At 35.8% G+C, this 27,383-nt stretch overlaps 5 protein-coding genes, 2 non-coding genes and 1 pseudogene across 7 annotated transcripts; 4 read left to right on the top strand and 4 right to left on the bottom strand.

The window, feature by feature from the left end:
* Positions 1–235: 235 nt before the first annotated feature.
* Positions 236–5,728, top strand: LOC125876838 (EH domain-containing protein 1-like). The gene is made up of 16 exons (XM_049558094.1): positions 236–437; positions 528–607; positions 1,566–1,634; positions 1,732–1,789; positions 2,033–2,088; positions 2,173–2,212; positions 2,331–2,395; positions 2,718–2,831; positions 2,936–3,038; positions 3,134–3,183; positions 3,413–3,541; positions 3,647–3,898; positions 3,988–4,067; positions 4,562–4,688; positions 4,790–4,933; positions 5,321–5,728. Exons 1-16 carry the CDS (start codon positions 353–355, stop codon positions 5,504–5,506), a joined length of 1,638 nt encoding a protein of 545 aa, XP_049414051.1. The 5' UTR covers positions 236–352; the 3' UTR covers positions 5,507–5,728.
* A 352-nt stretch (positions 5,729–6,080) lies between these two features.
* On the bottom strand, positions 6,081–6,170 carry LOC125878064 (small nucleolar RNA snoR114). Its single transcript, XR_007447687.1, has one exon. It is a non-coding gene; the product is annotated as a small nucleolar RNA snoR114 (small nucleolar RNA).
* Positions 6,171–7,008: 838 nt separating this feature from the next.
* LOC125876297 (upstream activation factor subunit spp27) lies at positions 7,009–9,500 on the top strand. Its single transcript, XM_049557443.1, has 3 exons — positions 7,009–7,129; positions 7,918–8,111; positions 9,141–9,500. Exons 2-3 carry the CDS (start codon positions 7,938–7,940, stop codon positions 9,267–9,269), a joined length of 303 nt encoding a protein of 100 aa, XP_049413400.1. The 5' UTR covers positions 7,009–7,129; positions 7,918–7,937; the 3' UTR covers positions 9,270–9,500.
* Positions 9,501–10,050: 550 nt separating this feature from the next.
* On the bottom strand, positions 10,051–10,133 carry LOC125878065 (small nucleolar RNA snoR114; annotated as a pseudogene).
* A 4-nt stretch (positions 10,134–10,137) lies between these two features.
* TRNAG-GCC (transfer RNA glycine (anticodon GCC)) lies at positions 10,138–10,208 on the bottom strand. The gene has a single exon. It is a non-coding gene; the product is annotated as a tRNA-Gly (tRNA).
* An 885-nt stretch (positions 10,209–11,093) lies between these two features.
* On the top strand, positions 11,094–16,242 carry LOC125877033 (grpE protein homolog 2, mitochondrial-like). The gene is made up of 6 exons (XM_049558336.1): positions 11,094–11,390; positions 12,220–12,388; positions 12,478–12,668; positions 12,773–12,940; positions 15,431–15,559; positions 15,733–16,242. The coding sequence occupies exons 1-6, from the start codon at positions 11,241–11,243 to the stop codon at positions 15,811–15,813; spliced, it is 888 nt and encodes a 295-aa protein (XP_049414293.1). The 5' UTR covers positions 11,094–11,240; the 3' UTR covers positions 15,814–16,242.
* A 283-nt stretch (positions 16,243–16,525) lies between these two features.
* On the bottom strand, positions 16,526–19,592 carry LOC125876959 (thioredoxin-like protein HCF164, chloroplastic). Its single transcript, XM_049558249.1, has 4 exons — positions 19,305–19,592; positions 17,705–17,917; positions 17,322–17,425; positions 16,526–17,001 (listed from the first exon to the last, which is right to left on the bottom strand). Exons 1-4 carry the CDS (start codon positions 19,506–19,508, stop codon positions 16,719–16,721), a joined length of 804 nt encoding a protein of 267 aa, XP_049414206.1. The 5' UTR covers positions 19,509–19,592; the 3' UTR covers positions 16,526–16,718.
* Positions 19,593–20,714: 1,122 nt separating this feature from the next.
* Positions 20,715–27,175, top strand: LOC125876611 (trigger factor-like protein TIG, Chloroplastic). Its single transcript, XM_049557831.1, has 13 exons — positions 20,715–21,093; positions 21,876–21,959; positions 22,315–22,443; positions 22,806–22,894; positions 23,406–23,589; positions 24,121–24,211; positions 24,390–24,544; positions 25,048–25,140; positions 25,244–25,336; positions 25,776–25,856; positions 25,939–26,088; positions 26,478–26,573; positions 26,747–27,175. Exons 1-13 carry the CDS (start codon positions 20,797–20,799, stop codon positions 26,822–26,824), a joined length of 1,620 nt encoding a protein of 539 aa, XP_049413788.1. The 5' UTR covers positions 20,715–20,796; the 3' UTR covers positions 26,825–27,175.
* Positions 27,176–27,383: the final 208 nt, after the last annotated feature.

Below are 27,383 nucleotides of genomic sequence, written 5' to 3'. Positions count from 1 at the left end.
TACCATATGACTATTTCTAACCCCGCTATCAAGAAACTTATCATACACACCTCATTTTTAACAGCTTTCCAGCGTGACATTTTAAAATCCTACGTGGCCTGACATTTCGATGAGATGGATATCACGTGACATGCCACCTCAGCACCAGAGGAGAGAGAGTATACAGTATATTTCCAAAAAGGGATGACCAAGTAAAATTACAACAGTTATAAATGGCTTGTGGCTTGATGGCCCAATGGGCTTTTGCTGTGTAAACTGTCACGTTGAGTACTAATTAAGTGATCTGTGTTAATAGTTAAGCAAATAAAGGTAGATCTTGCAGGCATTTGAAGAAGAAGAAATCATTTGACAAATGGAGTTTGATACAAATCCCATTAATCGATGTTCAAAAGAACACGAGAAGATCTATCAACAATGGTTCAGTTTTGCTGATTCTGGTAAAAAAAATTGATCTTTTTTAGTGTTTTTGTTCAAATAAGAGCAAAAAGAAATGATTTTTGAATAATGGGGTTGTTAATTTGGTACAGATGGAGATGGACGTCTCACTGGTGGAGATGCCACCAAATTCTTTGCCATGTCCAATTTGCCTCGACCAGAACTCAAGCAGGTTCATTTCTATCTTTTCATGTTTGTCAATGCTTGAACAGTTAGAAATTAATTGAGTACAAACCTTTGAATTTCTTTTAATTTGATTATTTGATGTCCAGTACTGCTATCATTTTCAATCTTGAATAGTAGTATTTTTACAATGGAAGTGTTTAGACAAGCTTACCCGCACCTCTACTATTCCATCTGGTAATTTACTACCAGTGTCGGAGCCATGAATTGAAATAAGGGGGATTCAACAACTTATATGTATATGTGAAATTCATTTTTTTTTCTAGTTACATAGTATAATTGAACCTTCTTGCACCCTTCTGCTCCTCCCTTGCTTACTATCCATTACTAGCAGATATGGGGTAACTTTGTCTAACAAGGTTTAGATAGATGGTAAGGAAACCACGTAGCATTTCTGTTGGGATTTGAACATATTCAATCTTTTCATATTTTTCATAGAAGAAGTATGTTGAAGGCCTTATTCATCTTTTGGTATTTGTATATGAGGATAATTTATCAACTAGTGAGCTTCTAGGTACTCATGTAGTAAATATAATTTTCAGTTCTTCTTCGAATCAGTTCAAGTACTATCCATAGTAGCTATAGTTGAAAGCTGGTAGACAGAGCTGATTTTTGTGTATTGTTGTTTCCAATTCATGAACAGTTTAAGCACTTAGACTTGTGTGGTGCTGATAAATTTCCTCTGAAGTAGGATGCTGGATAGAAAATGCTTACCATTCTATTATGTGATTCTTAAGGCCTGTGGTTCATTGGATGTGTATATGTACAGACCTTATATTAGTAGCCTGTGCTGAAACAAATTGACCTCTTTCAACAATTTTCCTTATTGATTAAAACAAAATCTGATTGACCTCTTAAATTTGTGGTTTCCTCCCAGTTTTGACAATTCATTGTCCACTGCTTAAAATTGTTTCAACAATTAGTTTCATTTCTCTTCTTTTCCTAAGGTGTGGGCAATTGCAGATTCCAAACGACAAGGGTTTCTCAGTTTTAGAGATTTTGTTGTTGGAATGCAGGTACTACTTTTTTCCATGCTCTCATTTCAGTTTTTCTTTTGAGTGTTAATTCTAATCCATCTGAAAGAGAGATCTTTCTTTGCTTTTCGTTATGTAGTTGGTTGCTTTGGCGCAAGCTGGCCATGCAGTAACCAGTGATCTTTTAAATGCTGATGGTAACTTGCATAGTTTCAAGTTTTTTTATTTTATAATGTGTTCTAGTTATGTTTTTATTCACTCGTTGGCGAAGTCTAGCAGATTAAGGTATTTGTTGTCCTGACAGTTTTCTGTGTTGAAATGAATTTGTGAATAATTCCAAGAAAAAATTTAAATGATTCCTACTCCTGCCTTGTATGACTTTCTATGACCTACAACATTCTTCTCATATACTGATTTTATGCATGTGAAATCCATTGCAGTTGACTTTGAAAATTTGCCACCTCCTGCGATGGAAGGTCTGGATGTTCTTCTTGCTGTAAGTGTGCTAGATTCACCTTCTACCTTATTTTTCATTTAACACTGAACGGTTACCTTATTTATATTAGTATTTTTAAAACAGAAGAAGAAGCTGATGCCTAAAAGCGAACAGGATCAGAATGGTAATATACCTCATTACATACAAGTAGTTATTCTATTTTTACTTTCCTTATATTCTTGGAGTGTGGAGAAAGGAGGTAGATGGTATGGTTGGATCTAACTTATTGATTGGAGAAGTAGGCAGTGCTCCTGTCCCGGCTGCACCAACAACTAGTTGGTTTTCATCGTCAAAATCTTCAAAGAAGGTATGTCCTCTTTGTCAAAACTTGCATTTTTCAGATGACTGAACTCCGTTCTAAGTGTTATATATGCTATACAACCTCCACAAGCTCCAGTAACATGCTCAGATTCTGCATGTGGTGTTTCTCTATCGAACTAAGTAGTATTTTTGTCCTTGTCCATCAGTATGCAGTTGTTTGATTATACTTACTAGAATATTGGTTGAAATTATTGCATGGGATTTTCCTATCCCCAAATTTCTCAAGCACACCCTACCACAGTTTACGGCATGTTAATGCTTAATTCTGTGTTTGCTCCTGATACTTGGCTCCTGTCATCTACCTGCAGATCTCTTTAACCTCCGTCACATCAATAGTTGATGGACTGAAGAAGTTGTACATCCAAAAACTAAAGCCGCTAGAAGTCGCATATCACTTTAATGATTTTGTCTCTCCTTTGTTGGTAGGTGGTGCATTTCCCTTCAGTTATGCTTCCTTTATATTGGTAGGGGAATATATTGATAAATAAACAGCTGAGGTGCTATGGATATGTGCTGTGCATAACAGACGAATAGTGATTTTGATGCCAAGCCGATGGTGATGCTTTTGGGTCAATACTCCACTGGCAAAACAACATTCATTAAACATTTACTCAAAATGAGTTATCCAGGTTATCTAAAACTCATTTTTTCTTGTGTAAGTGTCTTGTTCATGTATTCAAAAGGCTCTTGTTTACATTTTTGCATCCCGTATGTCTGTCTATAGGTGCTCACATTGGACCAGAGCCTACAACAGACAGATTTGTAGTTGTCATGGTATGTTCCATTTCTTTACTCTTACTAACCACTACGGTATATTATTCTCTCTCTGTTACAGTCTACCATATATGTTTCTATTTACCATGTTAAGGAGCTCACTGTTCTGATGTTTTTTTCGCGATAGTTTCACCAATGCGATACATGCCTGCTAATACTTTTCTCAAAGCTTGCTGCATGTTGAATCCTTTGTTAGATTGGTGTTCACTTTTGACTGTTTGTTATACAGAATGGGCCTGATGAAAGAAGTATTCCAGGAAACACAATTGCTGTTCAAGCAGATATGCCATTTAGCGGTCTGACAACTTTTGGAACTGCGTTTTTGTCAAAGTTTGAGTGTTCTCAAATGGCGCATCCTGTGAGTTATTGATCATTTACTTATCAAAAAAGCCTTTAACAAAACTATGAACATTTTCAACTCCTTTTTACCCTGAACTTTTCCTCTCTCTCATGTTAAAAAAAGTTGTTGGAGCATTTTACATTGGTGGACACGCCTGGAGTTTTATCTGGGGAAAAGCAGAGAACACAAAGGAGCTATGACTTTACTGGTGTGACTTCCTGGTTTGCTGCCAAGTGCGATCTCATCCTTCTATTGTTTGATCCTCACAAGCTTGATATAAGTGATGAATTCAAACGTGTCATTGCTTCTCTTCGAGGCCATGATGATAAGATACGTGTGGTTCTGAACAAAGCTGACCAAGTTGATACTCAACAAGTAACGCAATTTTCTTTCCATCATTTACGTTTTCCACCTCTTTCTAGACTATGCTACAAGGTAAATTCATCAGTTGGTTTCAATTGCAGCTTATGAGGGTTTATGGAGCATTAATGTGGTCTTTGGGGAAAGTTCTAAATACTCCTGAGGTCGCTCGCGTCTACATTGGGTATGATCTTTACATTTTTCCATTTAGTCCAATACTTGATTTAAATGGGTTTAGCCAACTAAATGTAATTGGGTTGCACCTAAGCGATAGTATGAGGAAGAGAATAGCTTTGTGCCTGATGGATTCAGAACATGGTGAACTCTTTCTCAATGTTGATAAACTTTTTGTAAATTGTAATGGATACCAAGTCTAGATCAATCACTGGGATGTTTAGGACTCAAAAGTATACACCTTATGGGACGTCACATTTGATCACTAGATGCTATCTTGTGTTTAAGACAATTTCCCACCCCATTCCATCGCTCCTCTCTCTAATGCTTAAGTCAGATGTAATATTGTCACTAGAAAGTAAATATCTAATATGCGTGTTCATTTCAGATAATGTTTTCAAGTCCTTATGATGATGATTCAGTTTAGATATCGTATACCTAAAACTTCATTTTCCTTTTTAGAGTTTTACATTTTTCGTTAACTCTGGTGTTTCGCTTGCATAGATCATTTAATGACAAACCAATGAGAGAAGCTGCAGCAGGGCCACTTGGGAAAGAACTTTTTGAAAAGGAGCAAGATGATCTCCTTACAGACTTGAAAAACATACCTAAGAAGGCTTGTGATCGTCGTGTAAATCCACAATCTTAACTTTGAGTTTTTTATTGCTAGTATACTCTACTGAAGCTATACCTTTGAAACAAGGATTGAGAAGCATGTTTTATCTTGTACAGATCAATGAATTTGTAAAACGTGCTAGAGCTGCCAAGATACATGCTTACATAATCAGTCATCTCAGAAAAGAGATGCCTGCTATGATAGGCAAAGCCAAGACTCAACAGAGACTCATCGATGAATTGGAAAACGAATTTGGAAAGGTATCACTCTCTCATTACCACACTTACATATGCACTAAACTGTCATGTACATGTCCGCTCCATCTATGTATATACTCCCTTTGTTTCAATTTGTTTGTCTTACTTTTCTTTTTAGTTCGTTTAAAATAAAATGACTCTTTCCTTATCTTTTTCTTTTTGGCAACTCTTTAATTTCAACTTTCCACCTGACATGCTTAAGACTACAAGATTAGAAGAAATTTTGGTGCCTTCTACATAACTTTAGCTTAAGATCACAAGATTCAAAAGTCTTCTTTACTTTCTTAAACTCCGTGCCAAGTCAAAACCAGACAAACATAATGAAACAGAGGGAGTAATTTCTATATTGAGCACTAGTCTTGTGTGTTAATGCCCAACTCATCCAAACAGGTTCAAAGGGAATTCCATCTGCCTGCTGGGGATTTTCCAAATGTCGAACACTTCAGAGAAGTTCTCGGTGGTTATAGCTTTGACAGATTCGAGAAGTTGAAGCCAAAGATGATACAAGATGTTGACGATATGCTTGGTTATGACATCCCTGAACTTCTCAAGAATTTCAGGAATCCTTATGACTAATCGCAGCCTTGAGCTAGTAGAATTTGAAGTTTATTACTGCCTGAATTTGGTTTGCTATATCTTGTAACCTTATTCCTTTTTTGTCTCTCACATTGAGAATTTCTACATTCAATTTTGGGTTCAACAAGGACTAATGAACACATTCTATCAGCTGGCAATTATAGTGGCACATATAAACATATTTTCTTCAGAATTTTGAATACATGAAGATCTTTATTTCTGTGTTAGCATGGTTCAATATAAAAACCAAAGATAAAAATGTGCAATAATTAATTATGATTATGTTATGTTAGGGTATGTAAAAACACTTGTCATGTATTCATTGAACGGTGCAAACACCACCAGTATGAAGTGGACTCATAATGTAAAGATTTGAAACTCAACAACAACGTACCAGTGTAATCTCACAAACGAGTCTAGGATGGATAGGGTGTATGCAGTCCTTACCTCTACCTTTACGAGGGGTAAATATATTGCGTTTAGAAGATGCTAAACTCAATTCATTTAAATTTAAGATTAAAACGTGCATTAATAAGTTTTTTAAAAATTAATAAATTAAAAAAAAAAAACTTGAGAGCTCAGATGCGCTATTTAATCGTCTTAGAATCAGACAATTGCGGAGACCCAAATCACCGCATAAGACGCATATATCTCCTCACGGCTCAAATGCACCAGCCAGGAATCGAACTTGGGTCTATACCGTGGCAGGGTATTATTCTGCTACTAGACCACTGGTGCTCCTTGTGGTCTTCTTAGGTTATCTAATTAAAGTATACTATTAATAAATCGACAACTACATCTTGTTTCAATTGAAAACATGATAAAATGTTTCTATGTGATACTTTCAATTCAAATTTTTGAAAAAACCTTTCATGTGTGGTCTCAAACGTCTATTAGATAGACATAAATTATGTCATCTCTTTTAATTATGTATATCAACATCAATTGGACAAGCATGATGCTTTACGTCCTTTTTTTTATATAACAGTGATGTCCTATCCAACTTGCTTACACGCATCTTGTTTCCAAGGAATACCTGCCACCTCCCATTAGTAATAAGTACCAAATAACTCTGTCTACCAAGGCAAGAACAGATGACAAGAAATGACCTAGTGTTTTTCTCTGTTGAGAATTGAACCTGAGACCTCATGGTGCTCAAATCATATCATTAATATTTTTATCTACGATTATTTGAAGGATGCGATTGTACCAATATTAACACACTAAATTCTATCAGAACTTTAAAACTTGGCGTGTTTGGACAATCGTACTACCAGGATCGATAACAGGAAAGTCCCCATATTGTATCTACATAAAAGTAGAGGTAAGATATAAAGATACCTACCCTTCTCAAATTCAACTTATGGAATATCACTCGATATATTATTGAGTTGTAACAATCACTCGAGAAAATATACAAAAATAAAATAATCAAAAGTCTAATAAAAAAATATCTAATCAATTATAACTAATGGTATTTAGGCAAATAAATTGTATTAAGCCAACTAGTACTTATATGGCCAAGCCCCTTGCAGAGGAAATAAAAAGAAGCTGAAAAAGGAATTGGCAGAACGGCGAGCACCAAATTGTTGCTCCCAAATTCCATTGCTGACGAGTGACGAGGTCTGTGGCCTCTTTCTCCTTGTTATGGCTCTTCTATTACTGCAACACTGACTTTGTCCCAATTTTCCTACTTTGCGGTTTCTCAGTAGAGAGTTTTTTTTTTTGTTGAACTCTATGTGTTTGATGAAATGCCTCTTACAAATTGTAGTGTTCAATTATGCTTGTGCGTTTCATTTTTAAGCTCTCCAACCGTAGTTCTAAGTAAAGATTTGATTTTGCCTTTTCCAATATACCTGAAAAGTGACACCTTTTCATGGTCTGAGCATGAATGATCTTGTGGTGTTAGGATTTTGAGTTTATGGGTTTTAGATTCTAGAAAATATAGCTTAATGGATTCTTGATAACCTATTTATATATATTAAGTGCCTGTTTGGCTAGGATTATTCACTTTTGTCCGGGATTTTATCCTGGATAACTGTTTTGACATAGAGTTGATACAATTTTTCAGAATTTGAAAAACCCAAACAAGTTATTTTCACAATTCTCGCTCTGAATCACTCACAGAAATTCTAAAACAATTCCAATTTGTATTCATGCTACCCATTTCAACTTGAAAATCACATACTACTTTTTTATGAATTTCACAATTTTTACGTCCAAACGCCCACTTAATTAGATTTTAAATATAAATACAGGTCTACACCAAAGCTATTGTGTTGTGCCTAAGCTGTAGACAGGCTTGTTGCTCTGCCTGGTTATGCTCAGTTTATTGTGTTGGAGGAAAGCTAGAATCTTTTGATATCCAGCGGGGACAAGAATCTAATGGGAAGATTTTTTTCTCCTTGCAGGGGAGCGAGAAGCTAACAAAATGCTGCCACAGCGGATGAAAAAGGTTATGACAGACAACCCAAAAAAGTTAGCCAATTTGATTGACCTTGTAAATCTCCCTTCAACACTTAGAGAGTTCATGGGTCAGTCACAGACCTCCCGCTTGGGTTGTTTTAAGCGTGTCTGGTCTTACATCAAAGAGAACAATCTCCAGGTACCTATATTAGCTTCTGTATTATTATGGTTTCTGGTCGCAGAACCATATGTTCGTATTTACTCCGTTTCAAAGACAACCCCTTCCATATCTGGGATATCTTTAGCTGTGCTTTTAAGCCCATTTTATTAAACCACATTAATGAGTAAACAAGGATAAACTTGAAAGGGGTTTATCATGGTTGATGGGTCTTCCATCCCATTTTATATTGCAAGTATTTGACTTATTTGGAAGTTTAAGATGTTATTTGAATTATATATTACATTATTAAAAAAGGAAGAAAGTAATAAAGTAATTGTTGAGAAGTTGGTTTGATAGAGAAATCATTGAGATCAAAGTTTAAAGTTTTAGTGTAATGAATTTGAATTCTTTTGTTCTGAAAGTTAAACGGAATGATGCCTTTTTGGACGTCTTAAAATGGAATGGTTCCCATAAAACTTAGGAGTTAGAACAAGTAGCTTTTCGCATTAGTGATATTAATTAGTAAATGATATTCTAATTGTAAAGAATCTGCTTCTTTAACCTCTGGCATGGTTTTCTTGTAAACGATGTTCTGATTTAAAAAAAAATATAGAGTGAGGACATGGATATACAGCACTTAAGTCTAGCATAGAACCAGGAGGCTGCTTAAAGGTTATAGCTAAGCAAACAACATAAGACTAATGGGTATATATGTTTCACTGCGTCTGTAACTGTGGATGTAACTCCAACATGTATAGGTGAACCGTTGGATCACTTCTCGGCATGGTTTATCTCTATTTCTCACATCCGTTTAATTATTCCTTTTATGAAGCAATTTGTTTCCCTATTCACAGAGGAAATAATTGTTGATTTCTCCCTTCATTTAGTTCACTCAATCCTTCTCATGTTCTCATATGATTTATACACATTTTAACTATGCTGTGGGAAGCTGTTATAGATATTTTTTCTAGTTGTTATGTTGCTTCAAATATTACACTCGATCAGTTTTTGACAGAACTGCAATGATTTTAGCTTTATCATGACTTCTCTGTGATGTTCTGCTTTTAGGATCCGAACAACAAGAACTTGGTTAATTGCGATGAAAAGTTGAAGAGTGTCTTGTTGGGTAAGCCCCAGGTTGAGCTGACTGAACTACCAACGCTGATCAAGTTGCACTTCCCCAAGCAACCAAGATGATTGAGTTTATTGTAATGTTTAATCCAAGTGCTTAATCTTCGAACGCTATATAGACTCCACAGATTTTATGAAGAGTTAGGCTGATTATGTATCCTGGTGAAATGACTCGTCTTACTAGTTACTAGTCAAAGTTCTACAAGCAGAAGCTCTAGAGTTTTGCGTTTTGCCATATTTTACTTTCGTATTTTGGAAGATGCTACCCTTTTACTGTAGTGATGTTCTTTTTTTAAACTTCTCTACCTTCACGAGATAGGAGTAAGGTCTGAGTTCATACTTCACTCTATGTTGCTGTATAAAAGTATATTCACTTTGCATACTAGAGCTTCAAAGTACTAACTTCTCCTTTTATGTGTCGGATACTTTCTTTTTGAGTTGTGGGTCAATTAGAGACAACCTATTTACATTACAAAGGTAGGAATAAGGTCTCCATACATCTTACCTTTTCAAACTTCACTTGTGAAATTACACGAGTGTGTTATTGTTGTTGTTGTTGCAACTTCTCCTTCAACAAAATTTTCCAAAAGAAGTGAAGTACAATTAAGGCAATTACAAACAAGCATTTGACAAATACTTGCCTGTACCTAGTGTTTTTATCTAATCGAACTGTGTTTTTATCTAAATCGAACTAATTTATCATGATTTTGTGATTAGTAGAGGTACACGTGAACTATCTAGTTGTCACCCAAAGTGAAAATTAAATTATCGTTGGAACACAAACATATATGAACTAGTATGACACAAAAATATAAGCAAGTTTTTTAAAAAAAAATTAAAAAATTAAGAGCTCAGATGCGCTATTTAATCATCTAATCAGACAATTGCGGAGACCCTAATCACCGCATAATGCAAATTTCTTCACAGCTCAGAGTGCACCAGCCGGGAATCGAACCCGGGTCTGTACCGTGGCAGGGTACTATTCTACCACTAGACCACTGGTGCCTCATGTTGTTAAAGTTTACCATGAAGTTATATGATACAACTTGTTTCATTTTTAGTTAGACATTTGGACATAATTTGGTTGAAGTTTGAAAAAATAGCATTTAGAGTTGAATTTATTTGGTTGAAGTTAGACATTGTGTTTAGACCTCCATTTTATTTGAAACAATCTCCAAATGTTAGATTTCATAGTTTTAAGAAAGTATATCTATTTCTAGTACTTGCTCAATGTGAAATTTCCTTATAGGAGACATAATTTTAATGTGAATGTCATGATTCATTTGTAATGATGTTACATATCGTATTGAGGTACGGTGGATTAAATGAAAGTTTTATTAAAAGATATGGTCCTAAATTAAAAGATATGGTGTTCAAGGATTACACTAGAAGGCTAGGTAATCGAGCGTGTTTTCCTTTTAAGTTTTATTAGTATCAGTTTCCTACTCTCTTATTCTTTGAATTTAGTAATACCTATTGTTTTTCTTTGCTTAAATAAATAGTATATTATTTGTAGTTGTTATTGTTCTCTTCCTCATTATTTTTACTTAACATACTTGTCATTTGATATGCTTTACTCAAGATCAAGACTATCGGAAACAATCTATCTACTATTTTAAGATAAAAATAAGACTACGTATACATGATCTGCCAAAAATCCAACTTAAGACACACCACCTTCTCCCCATACTTCCATTATAAAATTACACTAAATTTATTATTGTTACGAGTAATTATGTCCAAAAAATAGATCCAATATTATTTTGTGATCATTGATTATAACATACTGTAGTAATAATAATCTATAAGGTTCTACAACTTTGGGGTTACATTTGATTTTTATTATTTGTTTGGCAGCAAAATTTAATTCAAGATTTTTTTTTTGTTTTGTTTTGTGTTCCAAATAAAATTTCATTTTTCCTTTTCCACTTGTCTCTCTCTCTCTCCTAAAACCCTTCTCTGTTTCATTGTTCCACCGCCATCCCTAAAATTTACAATCTCACTGCAATTTTCATAGCAAAAACCCTAAATTCAGCTATGGTGTTGAGTAGAATCTCATCTCGATTCTCAAGGAATATGTTGACACAGTGCCGCAACTCGCTGCTCCTTTATTATCGACAGAGTCAACAGCACCATGTGCCCATACTTTCATGTCAGTTTCATTCAATTCGCAATATAAGAGAAAAGGTTCAATCTTTGTGCTTCCCCAATACTCTTTTCAGTTCCTCCCCTTTTTTTGTGGATTAGGGTTTTGCTGGGGTTTAAGAAGAAATTGTAATTTAGCTGTGCAATAGGATTCTGTTTGGACCCAGAACTTGATGTTACTTTTAACTTCAGTTTTATATATTGAAGTCTCTACTTTTAAATGGGTTGTTGCCAAAATTTGATCTTGGGAAGATTTTGGATTTGCTGTGTTTGAGTCATTAGCAACATTTGGAACCCTCAGATATAGTTTAGTAGAAGGAGGAGATAAGTTAAAACTTGTAGGACTCCAAAAAGTGTAGATAACCATTTTGCCTTAGCTTAATTTTCGTGTACAGCAGGCTTCTGTTTGGACCATAATTTGATGTTATTTTTAACTTCAGTTTTATCTAGTATAGTCTGTACTTTTTAATGGCTTGCTCCCAAAATTTTAATCTTGGGAAGGTTTGATTCATTAGCAACACCGGGAAGTTTCACATATAGTTTAGTAGAAGTAGGAAAGGAGTTGAGATTTGTTTGGAATTCAAACAGTGTAGATATAACCGTTTTGCCTTGTCTAATCTGCAGTATGTAATTGTATATTTTTGGCTCTCGAATGAACTGAAACTGCAGGGCAAGACTTATATGCAGGGTAAAATGATTCGTAATTTTGAAAAAACAAAAAAGATTCCTAATTGCTTCATTTCATTGTAAGTAGCCAAGTTTGCGAAAAACAATGATAATATGCTCGTCTTGTAAAACGATGCATGGGCAGTGGTTTGATATACATTCTCGAGCTTCATTGCTGATTCTGCTGACTGTGTTTATGGGTTAGGTGTCTCTAGTACCTGAATCCGCCTTGCAACGGTTTGGAATCTCATCATCTGCGTCCCCCCAACCTGATGAAAAAGAAACATCTCAGTCCCAAGGTGGAGGAGGAAGCGGAGCAGAGAAAGCTTCAGCTTCTGCTGATTCTAACGTTCAGGATGAGAAGAAAGAATCAGGTTGCGATATGCTTTCCAGTTTAACATGACTGAAAATGCCATAAGCAGAAGATGTACTAAACAGCATGTTTTTTCTTGTTCTGATTCAGATTTGGATTTGGAGGACCTTTCCAGGGATGACCTGGTGAAATGTGTGATTGAGAAGGAAGAACTCCTAAAGATGAAACATGAGGAGTTTCAGAAAATGCAGGATAAGGTTCTTCGAACTTATGCAGAGATGGAGAATGTCATGGAGAGAACTAGACGAGAAGCAGAAAATACTAAGAAGTTTGCCATTCAGGTTAGTATTTGTAAGCGCAGGCTATGCTACATAAGCAAGATTAATTTTCGGTAGTCTAAATTGCCCATCTATTTCTCTCATCTTTTATGCTAATAATGCTGCAGAATTTTGTGAAAGCCCTTCTAGATGTTTCTGATAATCTGGGCAGGGCTTCTTCCGTTGTAAAAGAGAGCTTTTCCAAAATTGACGTATCTAAAGACACAACTGGTGCCGTGCCACTTCTGAAGACACTTCTGGAAGGTGTTGAAATGACTGATAAACAGCTGGCAGAGGTACACTCTTACCCTGTAAATATATTGTACCACATCTCTCGTGTTTTTTACCATGGATTATGGAAAACAAGTATCTAGCACTTCAACTTGTCTGTGCCCTCTTGGGCAAATAAGAGGGCGGGGGAATTGAACGCAAGAAGTAAAATTAGGTTATCATGTTTTCTCTTTGTCTGGTTATGACGTGAAAGAGCAGGGAGATCAAAATTTCAGCTTTCTAGGATGGAAGATTCACTTTCTATTAGTATGCGCTTTTTTCAATCATACGTAATAATTAGAGATTAATCATTAGTACTCTATGTAAGAGAAATAAACAAATGAATGTCTCGTGGTTGATCCTTTTGATTTGTTGGGAGAACAGAAACAAAATTAATCAAATTTATAGGCTTTCCAAATCCCTTCACAAAAATACAAGTCTTAACAAAAATATAAAAAACTTCTGGAAAACATCAAACCTTGTTCAAGTGTAGCTACAATTAAGTCACAATTCCAACTAGTTCGTGTTTGCTTAAATAAAAGGGAAGTCTATCAACTAAAGGCTACAGGCACCAGGTGGACAGAGTTACCTGAACTCCGGTATCTGTTGTTGGTGGGAGGTGGCAGGTATCCCGTGGAATTAATCGAGGTACGCGAAAACTGGCCTGGACACCACGGTCATAAAAAAAAGACAATTAAAAAGCTAAATCAATCAAGTACAAGTTCTTTTAATCTCACACACCCCAACACAAGTATTCATATCTAAAATGAATTGAATGAACTTTGACAGATATTTTACCCGATACAAAAGTAACACCAACTGAGTCTTAGTCCCAACTAGAGTGCCTTTGCAAAAAAATAAATTGTCTTAATCCCAATGCTTGAATAGCGCCCGATGCATTGCATTATGTTCTTTTGCTATATCCACGTTAATTTGAGAGGATATAGGTCTATATTCTTTCCTTTTATCACTTCCAATAATCACGCTGTTGCACATATTTAAGGCGCATATTAAGGCGCACTTAAGACACGGTGGAATCATCTCAGATGACATTCACTTATTTTATCCTTCCTGTTGCCATTTGCATCCTCTGTTGAGCATGTCTCGTTTACCTTCTACTTATCATGAGAACCGTAGTCTTGAGTGCTTTTCAGTAATTCTAACTTTCATTGACTTCCTCACTCGTTTCTTCAGTTAACACAAAATCATCTGCAAATAGCATGCACTATGGAACCTTGTCTTGTATTCTATTGGTTAACTTATATTATATTAGGGTCAAGTATGTGACACATTATTAACTCAAGTTTGGTAACGTGTCTAGAGAAGTTTGAAAAGTAAAAAATAGGTCAAAATATGCTAAGACAATCAACTTTGAAGAATTCTTTATTTCAAAAAGAAAGGAGGATGGGTTTTGGAACATGAAGGCGAAGTCTCTCAGTTTTGTTGTGAGCACAAAGCAACCCACTTAAAAAGAACTCCCCTTTATGCTGGGGAAGCCGTCCGACAACGATTATTGTTAAAATTAAATTTACATATTTTTTGATAACTGAGAAATCCGTCTGTGACCCGCCCTTTGGACCAATCACAACCTTCTAAACTCGGTGGATAATGGGCCCGCCCCTCTACCCTTCTCCACTTAAATACCGGGCTTCGCTTTGCATGGTGTGGGGCTTGAACCTGTGACCTAAGCCACAAATCCTCCACCTTTTGCCACTTGAGCTAGGCCTTGGGGGCTTAAATTTACATAATTAAAACATAGAATTACTATGAATCACAAGTTTTTTTATAATATGAAATATTTTGACAATTGTCAGAGATATCACATTCAAAGGATTATTTGACTCTCCATATAGTAAATATGTCATATAGGATCCGACAACTGGTGTATATATAGAATAGTATTAAAATTGCTGGATGGCGACAAGATTTGCCAGCTTTGTAAGCCGCACTAAGATATAAAGTAGGTCAGTGTAAATGACATGAAGTGTGTACTCTAAGCTACTCAAGTGTAGTGCGAATCCTATCCCCCAACCTAAGGTCTGAATGGGGCCCGGTAATCATGCCACTATATTCACCAACCTAAGCTAGCTATTTCATAAATATACTCTTAGGCTGATGCCACAGCTGGCTTCTGAAATAAATATAAGACGCAAAAACAGGCTTGCGATATTCGCGTGCAGCTGCGGTAAATGAGTTGCAAGAAAAAGATCTTGGACACTGAAAAATCTCAGTAGTAGGTTTGCTAGTTGCTCCAGTTACAAGTTCACATTGAAGGTTTAATAAATAGGAACATACCTCTGGGAAATGATAGTAGCCATTAGCTTTTGGCTATTGACCATCGTCCATCTGCCTAGAGTACTTTTTGTCCTATTTCAAACTTCAATGTTGTTTTCATGCTCTACTTGTTGAGGTCCAGGGGGTATTGTAAATGTTCTTTTGCACTATGTTATGGATCTTTAATCCTTATCGCATGTAGGTTCTCCTTTAGATCTAAGATGCTTCTTTTGGCTTTTCAGGTATTCAAAAAATTTGGTGTTGAAAAAATTGATCCTACAAATGAAGAATTTGACCCAAATAAGCATAATGCAGTATTTCAAGTACCTGATCCTGAAAAGGCTCCCGGAATGATTGCTGTTTGTCTTAAGGTATTGTTTAGTATTTTCTTTTCAATTACAAGTAATTTGATTGTTCTTTTGCATAGTCCTGAAGCAACATCATAGAAGCATTTGCGGTCTTTACACAACTCAAATATAATATAAATGCCTCGCATTAGAATTCAAATGAATAGCAGACAATTTAATTGCACTTCTGTTTGCAGCCAGGGTACTCCTTGCATGGCCGAATTATCCGACCTGCTGAAGTTGGTGTGACAGTAGCCGTGGAGGGTACAGGGAATTGATCAAACTACCAACTCCCAAATTGGTGGCTCACTAATGTTTTAGAGCGCATGCAGTTCTAAAAATCAGAACATTTTGATCTTAGGCGATTTGAGCTCTACATTCTCTTTCAGGGAAGGTGTTCATTGTGCAGATGTTAAAGCTATAGGTTCAATGCTCTTTTTTGCCCTTTATTTAGAGTTGTGTTAAAATCAAAACAATCAGAACCCTCTGATTCATAAGGCTATTCTTATTGTGGGGTAGACACTTCCCCTCTCCACTTCCTTACCAATACGCAAGTGTTGTTATATGTTTTGTACTTTTAAGTGAGGATTTAACTTATTCTGCTTGAGAGACGGATCGCTTTGGTCATTGCTAAACCGTATCTCTGAGTGAAAGAAGTCGGTATTATTTTTTCAGCTACAGTGAAAATAAAGAACATACTTTCAGTATCTGATTTTAGTATTTCATAGCCAACTTCATGTATTTTTTGGCTGTGTGGATATTGGTGCTTTTTTCTTTCTTTTTTTCGTCTGTGTAGATGGGGGAACATTTGCTAGCTGATTGTTATTTTTACAGAAATATGTTTCAATACGATATTCAGACTTCGAAGCAAGATCCTCACCCGACTTGACCCCACCGCGCAAGGAAAATGAACATCATTGTGGAGAGCAGTCTCTATATCGGCAACAATGACTATTAGAACACACAGTAAACTAACCTGTGGAATAGCTATAAAGAAGAGGGTCACTTGTGCAATACATTATGGCAGTCTGCATATTCATATATACAACGAAGTGTGTGAAAATAGTGCCAAACTTACAGACTAGCAAGTGGTATTTGTCACTCCTTGCTCAATTTCAAATGCAAGTCTTGCAAGAATTGATGATAGTTTGTTTGGGTAAATATATCTGGGTGCGTATGAGCTCTAACCATGACTTCTCGGATCAGAAATTTGATGGACCTTGCGCGATTCAGCACTTGTATATTGTCCCACAGCGCGAGAATAAGGTATTGATTCTTTTCCTTTTGCAAGGGCGTCTACATTCTCAAGCAAATACTGTTTTGGAAGACGGCCAACAACATTACCTTCCTCGTTTCCATCTTTATCCAGGAATGCAAAATGGGGGATACCCTCAACTCCAAACTCATCAAGCTCTTGTTCCCACTTCGTGTTATCCACATTCAACATAACAAAATTCACGCGGTCCCTGCATTAACAGTATGAACCTTAACAACAACATACCCAGTGTGATCTCACAAACGGGGTTGGGGAAGGTGAGATATACACAGACTGTTCCCGATAGACAAGAGCATGAACCTTCTTAACAGAAACTGTTCATGGACTTGTGCTATGCATATTGCTAACTCTTAACACATGCTTCAAAGAGCAAGCAGAAACTCAAACATGCACATACTATTGAAGAAATGGAAATTTCTCTCTGAAAAGAAAAACTAAAAGACAGCCCTATTATATTGATTGGAAAAAGTGTAGGTTATCAGGAATCAATAACAAAAAAAAGAGATTTACTTGTACTGCTGTTCAACTTTATAGACATCTGGAGCTAATTCTCGACAAACTTCACACCAATCGGCATAGAATTCTACGACAGTAGGCTTTCCATTGGAAAGAGCCTGCATGGGATGAGATCAAAAAGAAAATGTAAGAAAGAAACTACAGTTGAAATGACTCAATAGAGAAAGTACGTATCTGTGATTTAGAGGAAAGGAATATAAAAGAAAACTACAGGTAGGCTTAGATTTGCTTAGGGTAGGGTGTGTTATCATATTTTTAAAGAAATAAACAAAGCCTTGTGTTGTGTCAACTAAAAGTAGATTGAAGCAAAGGAGATAACAAATGAACGCAACAAAACAAATAATCATAGGAAATGATGGTCAAGCTTGTACACTAACCTCTTCATATGGCAGTGCTGCAGCCGTGATATCCTTCAAAGAAACACCTAAATCTAGCCTTGGAGAAGCGAAAAGTCCTAGTGCTGCAAGGACAGACACTAGTGCTACCCGCCGATTAAAGTCTCTGGTTGGATATTCAGGGCCAGTAGAGGGAGGAGAGACTTCAGCTTTACTACTCTCATTGCCAGCACCTGGTTCTATTGACGACTTCTCCTGTACAATACACATTTAGCTGAACCATCAGATTCTAGTCAAAATATTACACCAGACATGAATAATATCCAAGGGATTATTATCAGAATGGGTCAGTGTGCATTGAGAAAGCTGTAATGCCATCAAAATTGTATATATATCAACTTGAAGATTATATTGCACCACTAGCTATACTTTCTATGTAAATGCATCACCTCACCAGCGAAACCTCAAACATTGCAAAGTTGATATTAATACTATTTCTTTTTCTATGCAGCATATTATACCAGAGCTTTCACATATAAATAGGTATGTTGGAAATTATTAACACTATATTTCCTTTTCATTAAGTAATAAGTCAATTAACAACTTTCAAGTTTATTTTATTCGGGGAGAGGTGGCTTCCCGAGGACATGACCCTAGATAGGAGGATATGGATGTCGAAGATTAGGGTAAAAGGTTAATAGGTAGTCGAGTGTTGTCTAGTTTCCCTAATCATTAATATTGTTATTACTCTCCTACTATCTTGTTCTTTGATTTTACTATTACCTGATATTTTTCTTTGTTTTTAGTTATCCTTTACTTGATCCAAGGGTCTATCCAAAACAACCTATGTACCTTCATAAGGTAGAGATAAGATTGCATCCACAACGCCCTTCCCAGACCCCACGTGTGGAACTACACCGGGTATGTTGTTGCTTTTTGTTAAGTAACTTACTATATTTTCATAACTGTGGAGTCTGGACCAAAACAACCTATGTACCTTCAGAAGGTAGAGATAAGGTTGCATACGCACGGCCCTCCCCAGACCCCACTTATGAAACTACACCGGTATGTTGTTGCTTTTTTGTAAGTAACTTACGATATTTTCATAACCGTGGAGTCTGGACCAACTTGAGCGCATCTCGACTAATTCCATAGGATACTTGCTGCCTCTCACTAATCATGGTGTTTCACCAACTTGGACACACCTCGACTAATTCCTGGGATATGTGCTAACTCTCACTAGCACAAGTAGCATAACTTTCTCCACCCCACCAAGGCTTAGATATGTGGAAAGAAATCATCAAATGATATTTGAACCTAAGACCTCAGGATTATCAACTCTCTTCATTGGCCACTACACCACATCCTGAGACTAATTAACAACACTCCATTTTCTTTATAAGTAGGTCAATTAACAACACTATCACTAACTACTTCCCTCAACATGGGAATTTGACCCAAAAGGTCCTTTAAGTAAAGGGGTTGCTCAATTTCCTCCATCTTCAATCACACTAAAACAAAAATACCCTTTTCAAAAGTTCACAAAACTGCACACTTTTTAGTTTTTACTCCACTGCTAACCCACCCAAATAAACCTTAATGGATATCAACAAAAACAACAAAGAAAGTGAAAAGACTAAACCTTTACTGCAGATTCAGACGGGTCAGAGTTTGGTTGGCAGCAATCCCCTGTTTTGGGCTCTGTTTGGCAGTATATTCTTTGATACTTTTGAAGATTGTTCAGCTGATAATTGAAAGGTTTCACAGAGTGCAAAGTTTGATTAGGTCGAAAATGAAAGGGCTTCGGTCTATGTAGTCCAATAGAACTAGAAGCCACTTTAGCCATGGCGAAAATAGCTTTTCTTTACCTTCACTGATTTGAGAAAATGGCGAAAATCTTGGGAGCTAGTGGACATACATGCTTGTTTGTTTTTGTAGATTTTTCAGTACTGGTTTTGAGTTTTGACCATTTAAAACGGCACCGTATTCGTTTACTATCTATAAATATTGGATTTTTCGTGAAACGGATTTATATTTTAAAGATATAAGGGTCTGAAATATATCCCAACTTTGGTCGAATTTGATGTTGCGATACTAAACTTTCATGAGGACCTATTACCTCCCTAGACTATTTAATATTGTATTTTAAACATATATATTTGCCCACGTGGACATAAAATAAATGCAAAATTATAAATAGTAATGTGTCCACGTGGGCACATATATACCTTAGTTTAGGGGTAAAAAATATGGTATTAAATAGTTTAGGAAGGTAATAGGTCCTTATGAAAGTTTAGTTCGCAACAGCAAATCCGATCAAAGTTGGGATATTTTTCAGACTCTTATCCCTATTTTAAACTTTACAAGTTTAGAAATGATCGATTTTTACTTTTGAGGATTAGTAATGGATTTAAATGGGTTTAAAATTTTATTATTCATACATATATAAAGGTGCTCTAGCAAAGTCATTTCATTTTTGTGACTAAAATTTAACTTTATTAAACAAGCAAGAAACATTCTTTCTATTCATATTAGTCGAGACTAACTAGAAGAAACAAACTTATACTAGAAATGTTTTGGACCAAAACAAAATTATTGGATTCAATCCAACTAGTATGTTTTATTGTGTTAGGTTACATTGATGAAAAATATACTTAACATGATCTTATAGTTTTGTTTTAACTCAATTCCGCATAATTTTTTTTTTGAAAAATCATATTATTAACAATATTCAACATTTTATGGGTAAAAATATTTCCTCCTTGAAACTTTGTCCATATTCAACTACCACATTTTATTTTCGCCCTCAAATTTCTTGTCAAAAAAAAAAAATAGAATATAATTAATGAACAAAATTTCTTATATCTTTTTATGTGAAAATAGAAATTTCTCATAAAATTAAAAATAAGTTTGTAAACTACAATAAAATCAACTCCCCTAATTTTCCATTTTCATAAAGATTATATATATTTTTTTTTGCTAAGAAATAATATGAATCATGTAATTATCATTTCTAATGTTATAAATTCTTACCTTATCCTATATTGAAAATTGCTTCTAGGAGAGAGAGACACAAAGAGCAGTAGTGTTATCTTCATCACTTCTGCATTTCTGCTTAGAACTGAAAAATAAAAATGGCGACTCCAATTTCCATCCAATTGAATCCTTCAATTCTCTCATTTCCATCAAATTCTACAAAAGCTCAATTCTTTCAACCCAATGATAAATTCTTGCTTAAACAAAAACCCAATTCATCTTCCCGCCAATTCTCCTCCTCCTTCCTTCAACAACAGCTCCCAGTGCACCAGCTGGCTTCAGCTCGATTGGTGGCGGTGGCGGCAGCAGCAGCAGCTTCTGGTGTTGTTGAAACTGTTGAAGATAAACTTCCAGCTGATCTTCATGTTACTGAGACACAGGAACCAAATTCAAGGGTAAGTTATTTGGTTTCCTTCTTAGGGTTAACCCCGCTCCAGTGTAATAACTCGCAAATCACATGAGAGAGGTAAATTGCACTAGGCAAGTGCAGTGCGATGAGCTCGAAATAATTCTTCATAAAGATTTGATTTTTAGGCTAACATAGTGACAACTCAGCATGGTTGGAGCTAGAGTATGATTATGGATTCGGCCTAACTCAATAGCTTGGTTCAAATTCTATATTTGTCTTAAGAAATTTATTGAATATGTATAAATTATTGATTTTGAATTCAGTAACTTAAAAAAGAACTAGAATCTTGAATACATAAGCTTCAAATTTTGGTTTCGTCCCTAACAAGGGTACATCATTTGGCTTTCTTTATCTTTCTTGCTTTCTTTTTAAATCACATGGTTTAATTCTTCACAAAGGTTTGTTTTTTCATACTCATTCGCTCCGTCCTAGTTTATGTGTCATTTTTTGCTTTTTGATATTCAAACTATATGAACTTTGATCAATGTGTTGAACTGTATTTGAGTAGAATTGCAACTTATATAGTACTTCTCGTATAATTTTTGGATATTGAAATTTTAATTTTAAAATATTGAGTTGATTTAATCCAATTAAGCTTTGGAGGATGCATTAGAAAGTGTACCAAATACATCAACTGTAGCTTGATCCTATCTATAGTAATTGAAGTATCCAAAGGATTGAAGGCTAACATTCTGTTGCTTCAATTTCTCGAACAAGAGTGTCATTATCATGTCCATCATATAACTTCATTTATTTTCTTTTTAACAGATCAGATTGACTGTAGAAGTTCCAACTGTTGTATGTGAGGATTGCTACAAAAAAGTCATAAAAGAGTTCATGAGACGTTCAAAGGTGATAAACGAGAACCTTTTCTAATTTATTATTGTTGCCAACAACTTGGATAGCTACATTCTATTTTAAGCTAATTTATTGCCTTGAGGAGAAGACTATGACCTTATGATTGTTCATAAATGTTATTACATTTAAGTTGATTTTTTTTTCTTATACTGGATATCATTCTGATTTTCTATGATTCATATCATTTTATTGAGTATGACTTGAATTTCCATGTTAAATACTGGCAAAGTGTCTTCCTTTTTCGCTAAATTTCTTCTTGACCATCTATTCCATCTCTAAATTCTAAATTCACAGCTGTTATTGAGAGGAATTGAAGTATTTGGTCATACTATCTGTTTTACATGTTCAGGTTCCTGGATTTCGTCCAGGGAAGAATGTTCCAGAAGATATCCTTGTTGGCTTTGTCGGGAAGCAAAATATTCAAAACGCTGTAGTTGAAGCTATTCTGAAAAGAACACTTCCACATGCCATGTCTTCGGTGCGTCATACTACTTCTACCATTGATTAATCTTGTAATAGTTTAAGCTTCTCGAACTGTTGTTACAAATTTGAGGTTTGGATTTGTTACTAGTCAGTAGTCACATCCTGTCAAACGCTTGTGTACCTGTAGCTTTTAGGACCTCTGTATCTCACTAATGTTGGAGTCAAGAAAAATAAATACAATGCAGGGCCAAAGTAGTGTCTGTTAATACAGTTTTGGCGGTTCTAGGATGTAGTTTGTATCTTGCTTTGCAAATATTTGATTGCTTGTGAATAATAATAGGGAATTTATATTGTTCTAACGAGCTTTCCATTTTCTTGGTTTGCTAAGTCTGATGCATGGATGCTGTTAAACTGTAGGTTACCCGAAACGCATATGAAGACTCCATCCGCATTGTGACCAAATTTGAAGACATGGAAAAGACTTATCTGTCTCTGAATTGCTTGAGGTTTGTTAAACACTCAAAAGTGAAGATCATTGGTAACTTTATTTTCCACGGCTGCTAAACTTGAGTGTTTCATGATCTAGAGTTTCTAGTTCCTATGAAATGAGCTTTAAAATTGAAAGGTGGGAAGAGTTTGATCTAGTTAAATACTCCCTCCGCCCCATGTGGCACATTTTCCTTTTTAGTTTGTCCCAAAAAGAATGTCTCCTTACTATAATTAGAAATAATTTAACTTTAAAATTCCCTTTACCTTTAATGAAATGATTTATAGCCACACAAATGGTCAAGGAGTGTTTTAAATCACAAATTTCAAAAATCTTCCTTTCTTTTTTAAACTTTGTGTCAAGTCAAACGATGCTACATAAATTGGGACGGAAGCATACTAGTACAGGTGGACGGCCTTTGGGAAGACATGTCACATTCAGATACTGGTCAACTTGACATATCATATCTGCTGTGGCCTATGGTCATGAAAACAAGGCAATTCTTGACCTGTTAGTAATGGTGATTATAGGTATGATGTGGTTGTTGATGTGGCTCCTGAAATCAAGTGGAAACCTGACGATGCATACAAGAATATTAAGGTGGTTGTTGAGCTTGACAGCGATATAGATGCTCAAAGAGCTTCAGAAAAAGAGTTGATACGGCGTCACAAGTCTCTGGGTGCATTGAAAATTGTTACTGATAGGGGTTTACAGGTAACTATTAGTTCTTCAGAGGCTCAGACGAGTCAGGTAGCTTCTTGAAAGCATCTGAAGAGTCTGCGATTGAGTTTACTTAACTCTTTTCTCCTAAGTTGCACAAACTCTTCATTTTTTACGCTGCGCTCGTGTCAGATTCTCCAAAAATACACTTCTTTGGAGAATCCAAAACGAACCGGTTGACATTTTTGAAGAGTCCGAGCAATATAACTTGTCTCTGCTTCCTTACTAATTAAGTGTCTAGATTATACATTGAACGTGCTAAAAATGATTTATGAAAAAAAAGCCATCATGTCTAATTTGCTAAAGAGTTAACAAAATCATATGCAATTTTTACAACTCTTTACTGTCTCCTTCCTAGCTTACTCATTTACAGAGTATTGATCATGTCGGTACTGTTGCTTTGTCCAATTTATGTGCATTTGACATAAACTTTGGAGATTTAAGTCCCTCGGACAAACATAAGTAGTTGAGATGGATTTTCTTTTGTGCATAGTAGCTTATCGTAAGTATCCAAACAAATTCCAGGTTGGCGATGTCACAGTGATTGATATATCAGCAACTACGATTGAGCAAGATGGATCAGACGCTAAAACCATACCAGCTGCAGAGAGTAAAGGTCTGTTATTTCTCTGATAGATTATTTGTAATGAAATTACTGTCTCCCAAGTAGGTTTTTAGTTACTTCTGTAAACTATATGACTGAAGTTTTTCAAGTTCCAATTGCTCGAATGTTTGATTACATAAGTTGCTTCTCTTAAGTGTTTGAGCTGATTGTATCTGTGTCTATGGTTCAGGTTTCAATTTTGATACAGAAGATGGAGATAATGTCCTTCCCGGATTTCGTGACTCAATTATTGGTATTAAACCAGGTGAAACGAAGTCATTCCCTTTGGTATTTCCAGACTCATGGAAACAAGAAGATCTTCGTGGTGTTCATGCTCAATTCACTGTGAGTTCCTACGCTACCTGATAAAGAATTCAAGTGAAGTCAACCTGTCTAGCTGCCCAATGTTTAGAGTTGGCTTTACGAAATCCTCTCTGACTATGTTACTCCATGAAAACTCATTTCATGCCAATGTTATTCTAATAAAATAAAAAGCAGTAGACGCTCTCTATATATCCCGAAATGTATAAATCTCTGAAATGCTAAACCACTCCTAGTGGCAGCTGCTAATAATTACCCCAGAAAAAAAAGAAGAAGGTGTTTTATCCACTATCTCTGCAAAGAAGTAGGTGACTGCCAAAATCGACTTATGTTCCTCAAACAATTTAGTTGGCGGTTTCTATAGAGAAGTATTGCATAATCTTAATGGTCAGTTGAAAAAATTCCAACTTCCTCGATCACTTTAAGGCTGATTGATCATAAGGTTTTCTGAGATCATTCCAAGTTTTTTGCCAATTAGGTGTATTGAGCTTCTCAGTTCAAGTCCTTCCTTCTGTTTTACTTATCAGGTTGCATGTAAGGAACTGTTCTACAGAGATTTGCCCGAGTTGAATGACTCGATTGCTGAAAAGCTTCTCCCAGGATGCAGCTCCATTGAGGAGGTGAGGACTTCTATTTTTCTCATACGTGCAGAGTTACAGGAAAACAATTTATTTTCCCGAATTACATTGTAGTTGAGGAAATTTCCTGATGCATAATTTGCAGGTCAAGCAAGCGTTGCTACAAAGATGTCTTGAAGTTGAACAGGCAGCTAAAGACCAAGCAACTGATAATGCCATCCTTGACCAGCTATACAAGGTTTCTTTCCATTTCCTTTTTTCTATTAAGCAGCCGCATTTACCAAATACGAACACGGAAGCCATACCGACCTTGTGTTGCTTAATTGATAAATTTCTTCTCATCAGCTCATTCTTGCGAATCACACAAGCTGATTTTTCCCCTAAACTTGTGATTATGGGCTTATGACCATATAAACACACTATCCACTTCCTATGTAACAAAATTCGTCGAGCAACTTTTCTACCCCAATTAGTGAGAATCACTTAGGTTTATTGGTACCAGTTGTTCTACTCACTACTAAAAGAATGTTATTGTTTGACATATTATAATGTTGTGATGCCACAGACTCGCACTCATGCATATACCATAAGTTTGGTGACTATTTCTGTACATGTATTGGACTATTGTTTGTTGAACTTTTTATTATGAGTTTATGGTATCTTCTCTTACTTCCTAGATGGTTGAAGTTGATATTCCTCAATCTCTTTTCCAAGAGCAAGGAAGACAACTCTATGGAGCTCAACTTTTACAACTGCAGGTCACACCAGCATTTGCCACTCAGTTATCTCTCCGTTTATGAACTTCTATGCATGCTCTAATTAATCATTATCTTTGTTTAGGCAAATATGAAACTGAACGAACAGCAGCTGGCATCGTTATCAAGCCCAAGGGCCGTGAATGAGTTCCTTGAGACACAAAAAGAAAATATAATAAGTATCATAAAACAAAATTTAGCTGTTGGTGACATATTTACACGTGAAAATTTGCAGGTACGTTTCTTCATCTTTATGTGATCCACCTATCAGAACTCCAATATTATATTTCTTTTAAGTTTTTGTTAATTTCTAGGATCTCAGTATCCCCCCCCNCCCCCCCCCCCCCTTCTTTTTTTGCCTGTCTAAAGATTTGAAGAGTTATTACAGTTTTACAGTAGTTGTTTAAGTGGTTGGTTACGTATGAATTAGTCAAAACAATGAAAGAAATAGGAAGGAAATTCATTTTACTTTGACCAAGTACTGTGAGCATTGAAAAGTAAATTAGCTCTCTAGTAATGATATCCTCATTTTACCGTGAGTAGCCATGAGAAAGGTTCAAATACTTCGGCATGGACAATGCAGCTTACCTTTTCTGATCATTATTCATTTACTGGACTTTGCAGTTTTCAACAGAGGAGCTAGTGAAGGAGGTTCAGAACTCAATTCAAGAATTCCAACAGCATCAACAGGAGTACGACGAGGACCGAGTTAAGCTACAGGTTGGTATTTAACTGAATCATTCTGACAATAACCTGTTAAATGTAATTGACCGGAGAACCTCAAGCGACTTAATCATAATAGAAATGCGGAAACTGTCTTTACCAAAAATTGTGTCAGTTAAGCAAGTCTCGTGTTTGTTCATATAGTCTGATGGTCCCTCAATGTTGGCCAGGTACAAGAGGTACTTGAAGGGGCTAAAGTACTTGAATGGCTAAGGGAAAATGCAGAGATTCAGTACATAACTAGGTGAAAAGACAGAAATGTTCAATGTTCACTGATAAGTTTCAACTTATGTTGATGCTTCTGAGAACTCCGTCAACGTTGGTGTTCCCAAATTACTCAAAGAATTTCAGCAACTGATGTGATAAATGCTTCAAGCAAGTTTCAGCAGTATCAATTTTGCAGAACTTATATTGCTGCACGATTGTTGGCTCGAGCTGAAGCAGCTCTGCAAAATCTTGAGCATCTTTTTTGATCTTCAAATTCAATATCCAGGATGATGAATCGTCGCCTTTTTAAAGTTGGTGAACTGAAACTACACTTATTTGAGAGGCACTCAAGAGCTGTTTATTTGTATACACTTTAACCAATTCATTTTTAATTCAAACCTTCTGTTACCTAGTCTGAGTGTGTTTATGCTTGCCTAGATTATGAGATTAAGCAATTTATTCCTTCTTTTTGGTTAATAAAATCTTTTTAAGTTTCTTCTCAAGTCATCACTGTGTTTGTCAGTATTTAAAGCACCTTATATTATTTAAGGTTGATCTTGGCAAGTAAGCATAGTAATTTGGTGCAAAACTTTCTCTGAG

This window comes from Solanum stenotomum, chromosome 9 (genome assembly GCF_019186545.1).
Source record: "Solanum stenotomum isolate F172 chromosome 9, ASM1918654v1, whole genome shotgun sequence".
Taxonomy (NCBI): domain Eukaryota; kingdom Viridiplantae; phylum Streptophyta; class Magnoliopsida; order Solanales; family Solanaceae; genus Solanum; species Solanum stenotomum.
The sequence above is the reverse complement of the archived record's forward strand: the minus strand, read 5'-3'. Positions and strand labels throughout refer to the sequence as shown.

What these genes read in the sequence shown, in the direction of transcription:
- LOC125877033 (XM_049558336.1), top strand. Translation starts at nt 11,241, where the DNA reads ATGGTGTTGAGTAGAATCTCATCTCGATTCTCAAGGAATATGTTGACA. An exon ending in TTCGCAATATAAGAGAAAAG is followed by an intron (nt 11,391 to 12,219) that starts GTTCAATCTTTG and finishes TTTATGGGTTAG; the next exon opens with GTGTCTCTAGTACCTGAATC. An exon ending in TGATTGCTGTTTGTCTTAAG is followed by an intron (nt 15,560 to 15,732) that starts GTATTGTTTAGT and finishes TTCTGTTTGCAG; the next exon opens with CCAGGGTACTCCTTGCATGG.
- LOC125876297 (XM_049557443.1), top strand. Translation starts at nt 7,938, where the DNA reads ATGCTGCCACAGCGGATGAAAAAGGTTATGACAGACAACCCAAAAAAG. An exon ending in TCAAAGAGAACAATCTCCAG is followed by an intron (nt 8,112 to 9,140) that starts GTACCTATATTA and finishes TTCTGCTTTTAG; the next exon opens with GATCCGAACAACAAGAACTT.
- LOC125876611 (XM_049557831.1), top strand. Translation starts at nt 20,797, where the DNA reads ATGGCGACTCCAATTTCCATCCAATTGAATCCTTCAATTCTCTCATTT. An exon ending in CTGTCTCTGAATTGCTTGAG is followed by an intron (nt 22,895 to 23,405) that starts GTTTGTTAAACA and finishes TGGTGATTATAG; the next exon opens with GTATGATGTGGTTGTTGATG. An exon ending in TTACACGTGAAAATTTGCAG is followed by an intron (nt 26,089 to 26,477) that starts GTACGTTTCTTC and finishes TGGACTTTGCAG; the next exon opens with TTTTCAACAGAGGAGCTAGT.
- LOC125876959 (XM_049558249.1), bottom strand. Translation starts at nt 19,508, where the DNA reads ATGGCTAAAGTGGCTTCTAGTTCTATTGGACTACATAGACCGAAGCCC. An exon ending in CGTCTGAATCTGCAGTAAAG is followed by an intron (nt 17,918 to 19,304) that starts GTTTAGTCTTTT and finishes TGTATTGTACAG; the next exon opens with GAGAAGTCGTCAATAGAACC. An exon ending in CAGCACTGCCATATGAAGAG is followed by an intron (nt 17,426 to 17,704) that starts GTTAGTGTACAA and finishes CATCCCATGCAG; the next exon opens with GCTCTTTCCAATGGAAAGCC.
- LOC125876838 (XM_049558094.1), top strand. Translation starts at nt 353, where the DNA reads ATGGAGTTTGATACAAATCCCATTAATCGATGTTCAAAAGAACACGAG. An exon ending in GTCTGGATGTTCTTCTTGCT is followed by an intron (nt 2,089 to 2,172) that starts GTAAGTGTGCTA and finishes TTTTTAAAACAG; the next exon opens with AAGAAGAAGCTGATGCCTAA. An exon ending in CGTCAAAATCTTCAAAGAAG is followed by an intron (nt 2,396 to 2,717) that starts GTATGTCCTCTT and finishes ATCTACCTGCAG; the next exon opens with ATCTCTTTAACCTCCGTCAC.